This window comes from Nannobrachium achirus, assembly GCF_963921795.1.
Source record: "Nannobrachium achirus genome assembly, chromosome: 21".
In the NCBI taxonomy this organism is placed as follows: Eukaryota; Metazoa; Chordata; class Actinopteri; order Myctophiformes; family Myctophidae; genus Nannobrachium; species Nannobrachium achirus.
Genome location: NC_137828.1, coordinates 45178764 through 45196013, shown reverse-complemented (window position 1 = coordinate 45196013; position 17250 = coordinate 45178764). Strand labels below are relative to the sequence as shown.

The 17250-nt window shown below is 43.5% G+C and overlaps 1 protein-coding gene across 1 annotated transcript; it reads right to left on the bottom strand.

Annotated features, from left to right (window-relative positions):
• Nucleotides 1-5215: 5215 nt before the first annotated feature.
• On the bottom strand, nucleotides 5216-6652 carry LOC308306972 (apelin receptor B-like; the record flags this gene model as incomplete). Its single annotated transcript, XM_080752031.1, has 2 exons — nucleotides 5216-5873; nucleotides 6234-6652. 2 exons carry the CDS (start codon nucleotides 6650-6652, stop codon nucleotides 5216-5218), a joined length of 1077 nt encoding a protein of 358 aa, XP_080608157.1.
• Between the last annotated feature and the right edge of the window lie 10598 nt (nucleotides 6653-17250).

Here is a 17250-nt window from a genome sequence, read left to right as displayed (position 1 = left end):
GGACTTTGTTTGGGATGTGTAACAGGTTGGAACCTTGCACATATTTGGAATCATAGGCATGAAGGCCATGGCCGTGTCCCTCAAAAAATGATATGCCCAGAGGGCACCAAGACCTTGATGTCCCACTCGTCCTGTCCCATTGTTCGAGCTGATTTTGCCTCTCACTTTTTATAGTTTTATTTATACATTTATTTATTTCGCTGATAGCTCAACAATGTATAAAAAATTACACCCAGTGTGAAGTGAGTGGATGCGATTTGTGAGTTAATTTTCATAAAGCGTTCCGCGAAGCTTGTCCAATGTGGCATTGGGCGGGACATAGATAAAGACACATACAGGGACATACGTACATAGGCTACAGACAAAGCCAGATGTAGGAGCAGTTAGCAGACCTCCAAAACACACACATTACCATGGACTTAAAACTAGTTGTTTTATAGCTTACTGCCTTGGCATTTGTTCTTTGTGCACTCGATATTTGACAACACCAAAGGCCAAGTGGCCTAACCCTTAAAATGAATCAATTCTAGGCCTGGTCATATCCATACGTCAACAATGGTAGTCTGCAATCCACTTGGGAGCCATACCAATCTGATTAGATTTTTCTTTTTTTTTCTCTTCTTTCTTTTTTATGTATTTGCTAGTGTGGTTGCTGTAGGCAACACACTTGTGTTCCGTCAGAGAATGTTTTACCAGCAAAGGGGACCTGTGTTTTGTAGACTTTCTGAGTAATGTTATTCAGGTTTTGCAGGGGTTGGGCAGCTGCACAACAGAAAAGATTTTTGACGCTTTTGGTTGAGAATTTCTTCCCAGCAAAGTGAAACCTGTGTTTTGTAAACTTTCTTGGCACCCCGATAGAGTGCAGTTCTAGTTTTTACTGTATGCAGTGGCATAAAATAACTAAGTGTAGTCTACTGTACTTAAATTTTGAGGCATTTTTTTTTTACCTTACTTGAATATTTCCAATTTTTACTTCTACTGCACTAACACCTTAAGGCAAATATTGTACTTTTACTCCACTACAATCATTTGAAAACTTAGTTACTAGTTACTTTGTAGATTTTGATTATTATTATAACCACCCAGCCCTATATACACCTTTATTATATTTCAGCCATTTGAGAATAGCCGAACTTCAAGCTCACAATGTGTCGCGATGCGAGCTTGTAGATCGCCTATTTTCAAATGTTTTTTAATACGATTTGAACTTGTGAAATGGGACATTCTGCATGAGTACATTTACTTGTGATACTTTAAGTATATTTTAATGCCTATATTAAAGTTTGTATTTTACTCAATCCGTTTAGCATACATTGCTGTATTGACACTTTTACTTAAGTACTTATTCCACCACTGACTGTATGGCTCTGTAATTTGTATTACTAAAACATACATTAACCACTTAAGGTCTATATACTGTATATATTTTGTCTATTTGAAAATAGCCAATCTATAGGCTCACAATTCGTCGCATCGCGACACATTGTGAGCTTGTGGATCCGCAACTTTCAAAAGATTTGTATAGCCTACATTTTGAAGTTGTTTAATGGGACATTCTGCATAATGAGTAGCCAACTTTCTACTTTTGGTACTTTAAGTACATTTTGATACCAACACTACTCAAGTAAATGTTTTATTTCTACTTTGCAGTATTGACTTTAACTTAAAGGAGTAGTTCACCCCCAAAATGACTTTTTTCTATTGATTACTCACGGCATGGAGACTTGAGTTCAATAATATGTTTGCCAGACCCATGAAATGGGTAGGCCTACATAAGCAAATGTCGGTCTGTCCGGGTTTTCTATATAAAGGGTATATATGATGATGACATGATGATGACATGCCTACAAAAGGCATGATGTCATAAATGATGATGACAGACAGGGGGTCTGGCACAACCAGGTTGACCTGGTCTAGTTTTCTATTTGTCGCATTCCTAAGGAAAAAAATGGATTATAGTAAATGTATCCCCATTGATTCCGGATGGGGACCCGAATGCATTTGGGTCCCCATCCGGAATCAATTGGGGTAAATGTATTGAAAGCAGCTTATTGTCTTAGGAATGCGACAAAAACTAAAAATATTATTGAACTCAAGTCTCCATGGCGTGAGTAATCAATAGAAAAAAAGTCATTTTGGGGGTGAACTACTCCTTTAAGAAAAACATTTGAATACTTTTTCCACCACTGGGTTAGGGTTAGGGTTAAGAATTGCATTCAAGTTGTCCGTTAAGGTTGTTTTAAAATTTAAATGACATCCATTCTATCCAACATGTAATTATAGCTTATAGTGCAGCATTGGATCAAAACAAAATAAAAATAAAGCTCATCAGCTTATCCATTTTTATACATCTATAAAATGATCTTTTGAAAATCATGTGATCGGGCCTCGATCCCCAATCTCCCGATGCATTTTTGTCATTACACTTTTGTCATTACAATTTTAGCCCAGACAGTTACACTGAAGGCCACTTTGACACTGACACAGCTGAATACCTAATTAAAAGTTTACACAGTCCCTTTAAGATGACATAACAAGTAAGAGACAGACCAGTGTGATTATTTTAGGTTAATCCAATTTATTTGTATTTTTATGACACATTATAAAGATGAACTTTATATAATGCATGTTCACAATGAGTATTCCCATTACGCATCAAGGCTCCTTACAAAAATAATCAGACTCTCAGGCCGGCTTTACACTGCAGTCAAATCCAGCCCAAATCCGATTTGTTGTCAAATCTGATCTTTTGGCCCGAGTTTTCACACAGCATTTGCAAGTGACACAGATCTGATCTGTGCGTTCAGACAGCGTTAGCCCAAAGCTGCTCTGCGGCGACATGTATGCTTTGGTTACCGTGGTAACGACGTAGGCGTCATGACGTTACGTCACTACGTAACTACGTACAGTAAGCTGTGGTGTTCCTCAAGGTAGCATACTGGGACCTCTGTTGTTCCTAATATACGTGAACGACATGGCATCTGCTTGCGACTGCAACCTGTTCCTGTTCGCGGATGACTCGGCTCTCCTAGTCTCGGGCAAGGACCACTTGCAGGTTGAAAAGACACTTAACTCTGAACTGAGTAAGATCTGCACATGGCTTAACGACAACAAATTATCAATTCACCTGGGAAAAACCGAGTCCATCCTCTTTGGATCAAATCATAACCTCAAAAAGGTAGATGACTTCACAATCAAAGTGGGTGACAAGGTCATAACACGAAAAAACGAAATCTCTTACTTAGGATGTATCCTTGAAGCTAATCTTTCCAGCGAAAAGATGACTTCAAAAGTAATAAAAAAAATCAACCAACGAACTCGTTTCCTACAGAGGATCGCCCCAATGGTCAACTTCAACACACTGAAGACCATAGCTGGTGCAATAATCCAGCCCCTCTTTGACTACGGAGTCCACGTATGGTATCGTGACGCCCCACAAGCCCTTAAAACTAAACTCCAAACAGCCCAAAATAAACTAATTAGGGTCCTGCTTAACCTTCCCTATCAGACTCACCTCACCGCTACTCACCAGTTAAGAGTGGGGTGGCTCAGAGTAGATGACAGAGTACAGCAACTTGCAATGGGCCTGGTGTACAAGATACACTACACCACTATGATACCCAAGTACCTGTCAAAATACTTTATAAACGTTAAGGATGTCCATAATTACAACACCAGAGGCAGTGCCACAGATCATGTTCAACCCAGAGTCAACTCAAAGAAAGGGTCGAACTCGTTCTTCTGCTATACCACAAAAATGTGGAATGCCTTACCGAAGGCCATAAAGGAGTGTGGATCACTAGCATCCTTTAAAATTGCCCTGAAAAACCACTTACAGGCAGCAGCCGTTCGCAACTGGTAAAAAACCTAGCCCAACCCTACCCTCCCTGCCCCTTCCTTGTATATACTTGTATACTTGTATATTCCTTGTATATACTTACTGTTTGTTTAGATTTACTGTATATTCCTTGTATATACTTACTGTTTGTTTAGATTTACTGTTTTCTTTTCTTTTTTTCCCCCCTTTTCTTTACATATCTACTGCATAGTACTGTGTTCTATTTGTCTGTCATTCAATGTTATATGAGATACTTAAATGGTTTCCTGTTGAAATAAGCTTAGTCTTTTCATGGATCTCCTTTTAGTAGACCTTGTACCAGTGAACTGTACCGTCATGAATCTGTACATTTTCCTATGCAAACTTCTAATAAAGCCTTCAATCAATCAATCAATACGTCGACGCTGGTTGATTACGTTCTGATTACGTTCAGGAAATGCGACATAATAGACCATAGTAAACACGTTAATATTGTTTTTCTCTCTTCTTTTCTTTACTCTTGTGTTTCGCTCTTCTCTCTCGTTTTTACTGTTTAGCTCACGTGTTTTCTCTCCTCTTTTGTTTTTTCTCATGTGCTCAGTGCGCTGTAATCAAATAGTAAATACTCGCGCTCTGTAATGATGTAATTTACAGCGGCGCTCGGGTCGCGCTGCTCGCGCAGCAAGTGACGCTTGGCCAGTTTGATGTGACTTGAATGTGACCTGCATATAAGTCTATGGGGGTGGATGTGGTTGCTGCTTTCAGACTGAGTCAGATGTCCTCAGATCCGATATGGATCGGATTTGAAACTACCTCTGGATGTGGTTTTTCAAAATCGGATTTCATGTGACCTGAATGTGACATGTTTGGATTTAGACTATTTAAAAAAAATCGGATTCCACTTTTGAAGTGACTCAGATCTGATTCAGGCTAGATTTCAGTGGCAGTGTAAAGCCGGCCTCAATCACCTCTAGGTGACTGGAAAATACTATTCACACAAACACAACAAATTGTTAGCTAGTGTGTACAGTATATACGCTCCATAAGAGGAAGTGCACCTCAAATGAAAACAACAGTCATGAGGCAAAAACATGACATAAGCTAGAAGACATCAGAGTTCCAAGTGCTACAAGCACTAAGTGCTACATGTTGCATATCAAAAGTTCCATTACATAATGTTTGACACACATTATACTGTGTCCCAAATGTCCCCTTGTTTTAAGAAGTTTGGTTTCACTTCAAAAATCCTTCGACTCGAAGTCACATAAGCTAATTCAGTCAAACAGGTGACGTTTCAATTGCTCTGTTCCAACACAGAACATTATAGTTAAGTAAAAAATGTCATCATGCTCACTTTTTTCTGCATTGTTCAGTTGGAGGCAGTTCAGTGTGGTGAAATCACACCTTAGTGGCCAGCAGGCTCTGAACCTGTGTCTTTTGGAAGGACAGCAGGATGGCAGGGCTGGCATGCAAAGCCTTCTTCAGGTTGAGCAGGCCCAGGCACTGGGAGCGAAAGCGCGGGTCAAAGAAGGCATACAGGAAGGGGTTGAGGCAGCTGTTGACGTAGGCCAGACAGGTGGCGTAGGGGTGAGCCAGGAGGAGGAAACGTAGGAAGGCACATGAGTCCGGAGCCAGGTTCAGGTAGGAGAGAGCGTCAGCACTCTTCAGCACATGGAAGGGAGTCCAACAGGCAGCGAACACCACCACCAGTGTAGTGATGGTCTTCAACAGTTTCCGCTTGCGCTGGTCTTCCTTGCGCAGGCCGTGGAAGTGGCGGGCGACGGTGTGTCCGATGAACCAGTAGCACACCATCATGGCCAGGAAAGGTAGAAGAAACCCCAGGACTGAGGAGCAGAGGCTGAGGCCGGCCACCAACAGGCCCTCCTGGTTCTTATCTGTCACCACCAGGCTGAAGTCCATGACGCAGGTGGTCCGGTTGCTTGTCTCCTCATGTTTGGTGGTGCGGAAGATCAGAGTGGGGGCAGCCAGTAGAGCAGACAGCAGCCACATGACTGTCAGGGAAGCCCTCATGTGGCCCCGGGTACGAAGCTGTGAGCTGGACATGGAGAACAGCAGGCTTGTTATAGTTAAATAAAATGTATGAAAGAACAGCAACTGAAATAAATGAATACAAGTTAACTGAGATTAAAACATATATATTATTACTTATTTTGAAAAGAACTATAACGAAGCAATTGTTCTAAATGATCTTTTTTGTATTTACCCACCAACTACTAAACCATATTACAATACATACTAAAACTGATTAATAAAATGTATAGCAAAAAAAAAAAAAAGAAAATAGAAAACCCACTTTGACAACTAATCTAATCCAAACCAAAATAATAAAAAAAAAAATTAAAAAAAAAAAAAAAAAAAAAATCAACACTAATGAAGAAGTCAAAACTGTATTCACCTTGAGGAGGAGCGTACGATGGCCAGGTAGCGGTCGTAGCTCATACAGGTGAGGCAGTAAACGCTGGCGTACATGTTTAGATGGACCATGTAGCTGCTGATCTTGCACAGGGCCACTCCAAAGGGCCAGTGGTAGCCCATTGCAGTGTACACCGCCCACAGAGGCAGAGTGAGCACAAAGGTCAGGTCAGCCACGGCCAGGTTGCTGATGTAGACGTCAGCGGTGCGCCGTTTGCCCTGCGCTCTCCACACGGTGAAGATGACCACTCCGTTTCCAGACAGGCCCAGGATGAAGATGAGCATGTAGAGCACTGGGATGACCGAGTATGAAGGTCCCCACTCTGAATAGTCACACATGCTGGAAGTCTGGTTCTCCTCGTAGTCATAGTAGTCATACACACTTTCATTTTGCATCTCCATCTCCATTTGTTCCTCTCTGATGATCCGTTCTTGTATTTGAAATCTGTTAGGAAGTATGAATTCTCTGTATAGGTCCAATTAACTTCACTTTAAAGTCCAATGTGAAGAAAGACAAATATTTCTGATGGAAATAATCCTAGGAAAAGTTGTTGGCACTCTGAAGTGTGTTTGTTCCATCTGAGTGGTCTGGTCTTTATATACCCTGGATGCACTACTGCATGCCCTCTTAGGACATGCCCTAGCCCCTCCTCCTGGACATGCCCTAGCCCCTCCTCCTGGACATGCCCTAGCCCCGTCCCTCCTTGGACATGTCCAACCCACTCCTAGGACATGCCCCTCCTCCTCCTCTCTGGAGTGACGAGCATGTCCAGTCATTATTCTCTTTTCATTTAATCTGTGCTTGAGTTCATTAATTCACAGAAAGTAAAGTTATCCATGCCCACGTTATATACAAAAAATCCATCCCTTAAGTGGGCATACAGTACTAACACAAATGCATAATAATCAAGCTATCAATTATTTTCAATCTAATTAATTTCAAAGGAGCCTCATTGGCATTGGAAAACACATATTTATTGCCCGGACCGCTAGGCACTTATAGGCTCAAAGCTTGACAGCACATCTCGAGGTTAAGTCCAGATCCCGATGGCCTTTGCTTCGTGTCACTCACCATTTCTCTCTCCCCGTTTCTTGTCAGCCTAGCGTACTATCAATTAAGTTATAAAAAGCTGAAGAACTGTCTCACTAACCACTTGGCTATGGCTGGCTGTTGTTTGGTCTTGTCGTGTTTGTGTTTCTATCACAAATGATGTTGCAGCATTGACAAAGAAATACAAAATTCAAGTGAGATTAAGCCATTTCTATGCATAAACAAATTACTAGATTATGTTTAAGAGAAAACATTGATTAAACCCAGAACCCAGAAACCCATGAAGCATTGTGTCTGGACATGTCATGGGTTGTTTTATCCATGAGGTGTTTTACAATTATTGTTTTGTCAATGCAGGGTCGTTAGACTGGAGCACTGTCACTCCAAGTTGAATAGACTGCATGCGGCATTTGCATTTGAATGGTTGTTGTTTCATGTCTGAAACATGTACAGGCAACTATATAAATGCCTTGCACCTTAATGGACTACTGTGAATTGGAGACATACAATTATGTCCAACTTTTAATGCAACTTTACAGCCATAATAAATACATTACTATGCGGGGAGCAAAACAGCAAACCTTTAAGAATAAGAATAATTGAAAAGTATACGTTCAAAGGTGGGGACATAATTGAATATAACGGATGTAACAGTGACACAGACAAACATATATAAAAATGTCTATTATAGCACTTTTCTAAACAGTTTACAAAATGTGTTTCATGAGTTTATCATGGAAACATCTTACCAGTAAATGCTTTAAGTAAAAACATGGCACCACTGGGTGTAAAGATAAGAAGTGAAGGTTAAACAATAAATTGTGAATAAATAACTAACATAACAACTTTAAATAATTGCGGCAGTATTTTGCACCATCTGGAATTATGTTGAAGCGTGTGTCGTGTGAATGGTTTCAGAAGAAGAGGGCATAACAGCTATTGATTCTTGATTTGAAAACATTTAGGATTTACTATGATTTCTTTTATTGAAACACTTTCCCTTTACTTTTTTACAGCACACTTTGGGAGCTCTGTGTAATGATGATGTAGGCCAGATGTAGGCTCTGCCAATTTGACCCTGGTCGTACAACAAACCCTGGACGAACTGACAAAGCCAGATGTTGGACACATTGCTGCATACAGTAATTGCAGATACGATGCATGATCATGTTTTTCATTGTTGTTAAATATTTAAGACAAGGGTCTAATAATGATTATGTTTCTCAGTGTTGTTAAATAATTAAAGGTAATTTTATTGTCTACTCAGGCTTTTGGGAACACCCAGGAGAGTAGATCTACTTTTTTCAGTCAATTTTATGCCCAGCACGAGTGCTCATATTAGGGGAAGGATACCAAGGATCCAGGGCTAGAGGGGGAAATTGGGACTTGGGAACCAGGCGCAAGGGGCCTTCACCGCTCCACTCGCATCCGACTCTGGGGCCTCGGCCTCGGACCGCAGAGTGGGGGACCACCCCCTGGGACCACCTCCATGGACCCCTGGCGATATGACTGTGGACTATGGCTCTGGAGAACCAGGCGGCCGCCACTCTGCTCCTATCCGACTTCAGGGCCTCGGCCTGGGACTGCAGAGTGGCACACGCTCAGGGACCCCCTCCAGGGACCCCTGGAGGTATCTCAGAGCTCTGGGGACCCCCTGGCGCCTCCTGCCGGAAAAATGACCCCATAGTGCTCAGATTTGTTACTTAAGTAAATGTAACATAGCATAGAACGTCCTGTATTCATCAATTTACCTGAGTAAAGTACAAAGATATTGCCACCAACAAGACGTTAAAGGACAACTTCACCACTTCAACCTACATCTTCATATAGCCTAATTGGATCTCACTAATGATAAAATGCCACTTTCTTTCCTACTCGGTCTGTGTCTCTGTGGGCAGTTAAGAAACCCGCCTACCAGTGACATCATCGATGGGGAATCCAAGCTAATTGGAGATTGTGGGATTTCTATTCCTGAAAAGTTGCTATAATTGAAGCCATTGTTCTTGCGATAATACAAATCTAAATATATGTATTTTAATCTGGTTAAAAAATTATAATAATCTGCCTAACGATGATGTCACTGGTAGGCGGGTTTCTGAACTGCCCACACCCCTCCAGGTTAAATATTTGCTATTTTATCATGGACATAAGCGAGGACCAATTATATGAAGATAGGTTGAAAAGTGTTGAAATTGTCCTTTGGGGTGGCTGTGGCTCAGGAGGTACTGTAGAACAGGTCGTCCAATGATCGAATCCCGGCTCCTCCTGCCCACGTCTTAGTGTCCTTGGGCAAGACACTGAACCCCACATTGCCTCCAATGAGTTGGTGGGTGCTAGCCAGGGACGTGCTGGCCATTTGGAAAAGCGGGACAACTCCCGAACGGCCGGTTCATTCCCGGCCTGTCCAGGCCTGCCATTAGGAAAAAAATCGAAATAAAATGTCGGCCTTCGTTCCATTTTGGGGGCTGGGCGGCCAACAAAGTAAATCGTCACTGTCGGACAGAAACCTTGTATCTCCAAGTTTCAAATGTATACATTTTTTCGCAAAGCAAAGCCCTGCTTCATCATACAAGGCCGTTGCACAAAAGTAGTGAAAACAGCAGATCAGCTGTTTTCACTAGTTTAAATCATTTTTAAAACATACAAGGTTTCCACCCAACAACGACGAAATATAACTCATGTACAATAATTGGCCCACTGGCTTATCACTTGTCATGATCTGAAATGGCAAATCTTTTGAGTAGCAGCAGCGCTATAGAGAGAGATCTCTCTCTATAGCGCGCAATGAGGGCCTCTCCAACTCTTTTTCCCGGGCTGAATCAGGGGCCCAGCACGTCCCTGGTGCTAGCCTGCCACAATTGGTGTGTGAATGTGGGAAGTGAGGACGCTGGCATTGACTGTTTGCCGCTTCACCTCCCAATGTATGCATGAATCAATGAACCACTCTAAAGCGCTTTGAGCACTTGGAAAAGTGCTATGAAAATACAATTCATTTAAAGTAACAAGCGTCAAAGCACTCATGCACACATTTCTTTAAGATATTTCAAAATGTGTAAATCCCCCCCGCCCGAGAATAGCCGATCTATGAGCTCACGACACAACGCATTGTAGATTGTTGAGTACTTTGTCCTTCACTGTGTACAGCATGTGTTCTTCACAGTCCAGTGAGAGTGCCTCCTTGAGGACGGTGACAGATACTAATGGACCCATCAGGTGAAACCCGGGGTCATGTTGACGTCTTTCACGGGACACAGATTGAGTCCGGAACCTACACTCACGTCTCCTCAGACAGGAACAATCAGAGGCATCATTTCGGGGAAGAAGAAAATCTATTTGGAAAAATGGCAAACAAGCTTGTACGGTAGATCTACTATTTTCACTATTTTGAATCAGAATCAGAATTGTATTTATTGTCACATCACAGGTTTACAGGTGTGTGTGTGTATATATGAAGAGTTCATTTGCAAAAACAGATAACTCCGTTTTTATAAATGTTCACAAATCCAGTTTTTTTATTGTGCACTCAAAGTAATATCAATCAAACTGAAGTTGGGTGGATTTGACTAAGTAAAAATGACTTAACAAAATAGATGTATCATAAAAAATGTAACTTTATTAGAAAATAGTTCTCCAACAGTCGTTTTTTATCAAAAACAGATAACTCCACAATTGATGTTTCACCATTGAATTTTGCCATATCGAGGACGCAAAAAGGATTTCCAGAATTTTACAGGAGAGCAAAAACAAAGTTTTGACAACATACTTAAGTAGTCTGTACTTTTATAGGGGCCACATGTAGCCACCAGGGGGCACAATAGGGGACAACTCAGGGGCCCCTGGGGTGCTAAAGGTGCACTGTTGCTCCAATCTGCACCAAACTTGGCACAACCACTGTTCAGGGGTCTACCATGACAATAGTCACACCAGGGGCCACCTCACAGGCCACACCAGGGGCCCCAGTGTACCATATCAAGGGCCCCCGGGGGCCCCAGGGTGCCAAAGTCACACCATTGCTCCAATCTGCATCAAACTTAGCATGAACACTGTTTAAGGGTCTGCCATGACAATAGTCACACAAAGGGCTAAACCAGGGGCCCCAGTGTGCCATATCAGTGGCCCCTGGGGTCCCCAGGTGCCAAAGGCGCACTGCTGCTCTGATCTGCACCAAATATGGCACAAACACTGTCCATGAGTCTACCATGACAATAGTCACACCAGGGGCCACCTCACAGGCCTCATCAGGGGCCCCTGTATATCAGGGGCCACTGGGAGCCACACGCCACATGGGGCCACATGGTAGACCCCTGAACATTGTTTGAGAAAATGTTGGTGCATAATGGGGCAACAGTGCGTCTATGGCACCCAGAGGCCCATGGGGGCCACACATGGCCCCTGAGAGCCACACATGGCCCCTGGTGTGACTTTCCTCATGGCAGACCCCTGGACAGTGTTTGAGACACTTTTGGTGCATAATGGGGCAACAGTGTGCATAATGGGGCAACAGTGTGCATAATGGGGCAACAGTGCGCCTATGGCACCCAGAGGCCCCTGGGGGCCACACATGGCACCTGGGAGCCACACATGGCCCCTGGTGTGACTTTCCTCATGGCAGACCCCTGAACAGTGTTTGAGACACATTTGGTGCATAATGGGGCAACAGTGCACATAATGGGGCAACAGTGCGCCTATGGCACCCAGAGGCCCCTGGGGGCCACACATGGCCCCTGGGAGCCACACATGGTCCCTGGTGTGACTATCTTCATGGCAGACCCCTGGAACAGTGTTTGAGACAAGTTTGGTGCATAATGAGGCAACAGTGTGCCTATGGCACCCAGAGGCCCCTGGGGGCCACACATGGCCCCTGGGGGCCACACATGGCCCCTGGGAGCCACACATGGCCCCTGGTGTGACTATCCTCATGGCAGACCCCTGAACAGTGTTTGAGACACTTTTGGTGCATAATGGTGGCAACAGTGTGCATAATGGGGCAACAGTGCGCCTATGGCACCCAGAGGCCCCTGGGGGCCACACATGCCCCCTCGGAGCCACACATGGCCCCTGGTGTGACTATCTTCATGACAGACCCCTGGAACAGTCTTTGAGAGAAGTTTGGTGCAAAACGGGGCAACAGTGCGCCTGTGGCACCCAGAGGCACCTGGGGGCCACACATGGCCCCTGGGGGCCACACATGGCCCCTGGTTTGACTATCCTCATGGCAGACCCCTGAACAATGTTTGAGACAAGTTTGGTGCATAATGGGGCACCATCTTGGATCACATGGTCTAAACACGCTGCCCAATGGATTTATCTGTTTCTGCAAACAAAGAGCTATGTCACTTGTCTGTTTTTGCTACAAAACCTGATCTTTGAGGGCGTTTAGAATGGGATATATCTGCCTTAACAACAAAATTGATTTTATATTCTAATAAAACTCTAACTTAACTGTTATTTACAATAGTCATCTCATTTTTTTCCAAAATGGCTTTTATCTGTTTTTGCAAATGAACTCTTCATATTAGAGGTCTTCACGGGTCCAATTCGAACTACCCGAACCCAAAAGGACCCGGGGGAAATGGACCCGGACCCATATGGCCCCGTCTATCATTTGGAATTTGAGAACCGTTACCCGATCAGCCCCGAGACGTGATGGATCCGATCCGAACGGCCCCGCCTGTTATTAGAAAAATTGGATCCGAAACCCGAGCAGAACGGGAGATCCGAGACCCGAACCTGTCGCCCCGAAATGAAAGAATGCCAACGTTATTATATTAAGAGTTGTATCAGACATATTTCTTACCTAACGTCGCCACGGTGCTGCTGTTGCTGTCAGCGGCGCTGTGCCTCTCGCCAAAAGATGATCTTTTCCCAGACCAGTAAGTCAATGCGGACAGTTTGTAAATACAAATAAATCCATGTTTTTATTCCTTCTTCTTTGGCTAGCCAATGCTAATGCTATCGTTTTCTGTCGCATGTGTTGTTCATTATATCTTTCTGCTTTGAGTGTCCATTTTGCTCTGCAGAGCATGACAACACGCAATGACAACTCCATTGTAAACCGTTAACCAAAACGTTACGTTAATATCTTTGATAATAATAACAATCCAACTGATACAGTCAGTGTTGTTGTGACTGAGTGAGTTCTACTTCTCAGTTCTCACAACCAATGCAACAGATTACATGCTGCATCTTTAGTGCCATCGTGTGGCGTTATCTATTTGGTGCAGTTGTTGCGTTCGCTTTCACTTCAATCTCGGCCTGTCTCGGCTCCACTCGGGTAACAGGAGATACCCGGGGAACCGGGGCAGACGGCCCCGGCCCCGGCCCGCCCCGCGGTAAAAGCTCGAAAACGGCCCAGTTACCCGGCTCGGGGCGGTTCGGATCGCGGGTAATTTCGGATCTCGGGCAGGTCCGAAGACCTCTACTTCATATATATATATATATATGTGTGTGTATGTGTGTGTGTGTGTGTGTGTGCGTGCGTGCGTGCGTGCGTGCGTGGGTGCGTGCGTGCGTGCGTGCGTGCGTGCGTGCGTGCGTGCGTGCGTGCGAAAAAGTGGTGTCTGCCCCACCAAACATGATGGCATGCAAAAATCTAAAATTTCAAAAATATTAAACTATTTGAAATGTTATGCTACAACTAGGTAGATGGTAGCCGGGGATCCAGTCATCAAAATGGGAGAGGACCTGTGATGTTCTGCCGCACTTTTTATTTCTGTTTTATCTATTAGTTTGGTCATTAAGGTCCACAGAATGAGAGGCCTGCTCTGCCAGAAACATCGCGAAAAAAAGTTATGGCCATTTGTATATTCACTGTCCCATTGACTCCACTAGAAATATTCAAAAAAGAAAAAAAGTCTGCTTTAAGTAGCATGTGAGGGGTCAAACTAGGGGTTCTTCATCATTCTGAATCCATTGCAAGCATTTGTTTTGCATGAAAAACATTCCTTGGGCAAAATATTGGCCTGCAAAAACTGTGAAAAGTGGAAAAAAAGTGATGAGTCATCACTTTTCACAGCTTTTACGGGCCAATATTTTGCCCAAGGAATGTTTTTCATGCAAAACAAATGCTTGCAATGGATTCAGAATGATGAAGAACCCGTAGTTTGACCCCTCACATGCTACTTAAAGCAGATTTTTTTCCTTTTTTGAATATTTCTAGTGGAGTCAATGGGACAGTGAATATACAAATGGCCATAATAACTTATTTTCGCGACATTTCCGGCAGAGCAGGCCTCTGATTCTGTGGACCTTAATGACCAAACTAATAGATAAAACAGAAATAAAAAGTGCGGCAGAAAATCACAGGTTCAACCCTATTCCTTGAGCTTTTGGGCATGTGGATCCCCGACTATGGATAGATAAACTGATAAGATATTATAGTGTGGGGATTAAGGGGAGCAAATGCTAATTTCGTGCAATTTTGACTTAAAGCGCGAAATTTTGCACAGATGTAGCCCAGGGCTTGCTCTAATGATTTAGCTAGGGCGCCCGAGTCTGCGACCTTCGGGGTCGCCACAGCGGCCAAATCAAGTTGGGCTCCCATTGACTTTCTATACAGGAGGAAAATACCCAGAATTATATATTTTTTCTGGGTATTTAAGGAGGATCTGAGGGGTCTAACTAGGGGTTTGTCATGATGCTGAATCCATTGCAGGCATTTGTTTTGCACAAAAAACATTCAGTGGGCTAGAAATGGCCTCAGAAAACAATACACGTATGGGTGAGTATTCATGTTAGTCGGAGGCCTTAGGGTTTTTCTTTCTCGTGCTAATCAGTCTAAAAGTTCAAAATTTTGCACAGATGTAGCTCAGGGCATGCTCTAATGATTTAGCTAGGGCGCCCGAGTCTGCAACATTCGGGGTCGCCACAGCGGCCAAATCAAGTTGGGCTCCCATCGACTTTAGTGATGAAAAGTGATGAGTCATCACTTTTCAGAGTTTTGTTGGTGCTGTGGTGACCCCGAAGGTCGCCGACTCGGGCGCCCTAGCTAAATCATTAGAGCATGCCCTGAGCTACATCTGTGCAAAATTTTGCACTTTTAGACTGATTAGCACGAGAAGAAAAACCCTAAGGCCTCCGACTAACATGAATACTCACCCATACGTGTATTGTTTTCTGAGGCCATTTCTAGCCCACTGAATGTTTTTTGTGCAAAACAAATGCCTGCAATGGATTCAGCATCATGACAAACCACTAGTTAGACCCCTCAGATCCTCCTTAAATACCCAGAAAATCTAGGTATTTTCCTCCTGTATAGAAAGTCAATGGGATCCCAACTTGATTTGGCCGCTGTGGCGACCCCGAAGGTCGCAGACTCGGGCGCCCTAGCTAAATCATTAGAGCAAGCCCTGGGCTACATCTGTGCAAAATTTCGCGCTTTAAGTCAAAATTGCACGAAATTAGCATTTGCTCCCCTTAATCCCCACACTATTAGAGACAGAGAGATAGATAGTGTAAGACCTGTTGTTTGTAATGCGTGTTATAGGTATAAGAGTGCCAAAATGCTTAGTTTTCTATGCTTTTCGGGTGTTTTAGGGGGTTTGTCCCCCCATTTTTTATCCGCCCACGCCGCTTCGCGGCATGGGCTGGAGGTGACCCCCCTATCATTTCTTCCTGCCCCACCTAGTGCTAAAGGCTAGATCCGGCCCTGCGTTAAACCCAACAGCTGATTTGACTCCTCCATGCTTACTCTCACTCTGTCAGCATAAGCTCTACTTTTGTGTATAAATTGACTATACACTCAAAGCACTACACTGGCTGCCTATACAGGCCAGAGTCCACTTCAAGGTGTTGTTCCTGCACCTACTGTACAGTATAAAGCCTTGAATGGACTTGCTCCATCCTACATGTCCGGTCTAATAAACCCGTCCATTCCAGGACTGCCGCTATGCTCCCAAGGAGCTGGCTACCTCACAGTCACAACATCTAATAAAAAAAATAAAGAAAATAAATATATTTGAGGGGCAGAGCATTCACAAATCGCCAACCTCCACTTGTTGGAGAAGCTGACTCTTTTAAATCTAGGCTTGAATGCCATATTTTTCCCTTGCTTTACGATTCCCCATAGCTTTATCGATTGTATTATCAACCTCTTCTTACCCTGTGGTATTACATACTGTTTTAAACTTCTTTTATTGCTGATTTGTACATTTACAGCTGTGCACTGATGTATATTGATTGTTTGATCAGTATACATGCTGACACATTTACACTGTTTATTCTTTGCTATTATGTTTTTGAAAAGAAAGAAAAAAGAAAAAACTGAACTGAAGCTCTTTGCAGCTGCACAAAAGCCAGAGGATGATTACAGCTACAGTAAGTAGGATACAAAAATATCCCAGCTCCATCACACCTGTGTCCCCAATCACAGACTGAGACTGAGGTTGAGAGTAGTTGCTGTGAGGGGTTTCTGCAGATGACGTCAAAGCTCTGCTTCAAAGTAATATTTAGTATGAAACCTGCAGATCATGTCCGTCCGTCGCGCCTCATGTCACACTCCACATATGGCCAAGATCCCTGATGTCATCCATATTAACACATACCGTGCCAGCTATTTATGAATTAATCCTGTAACTTCTGCCAGTGTTTTTAACATGTTTTCCGACGGCGATCGCGCGTGGCCATGTGTGTGCTCCGTGCGGTTGTGGAGCACACTCTGGCTGTGGTGTGTCTGAGCGAGCGAGTGGAAAAAATGTCCTTTTTTTTTTGTTGTAGCTCCGTCCAGCCTCCACTACACAGCATGTAAATGGGGGCACATGGTGCTGTGGAAAGCTAGAACCAGAGGAAAGCCTATTTTTTCTGCAGAAGAAGAATTGAACCCTATGGAGAAGTGCTTTTCACTTCCGGGTTATCTCTGCATGCATTCGTCTCTTAGCAACCGAGGATCACTCTTACAATACAGAACGCCGATATTATAACATAAGCTTAATTAATAAGAAAAAATCTCTGT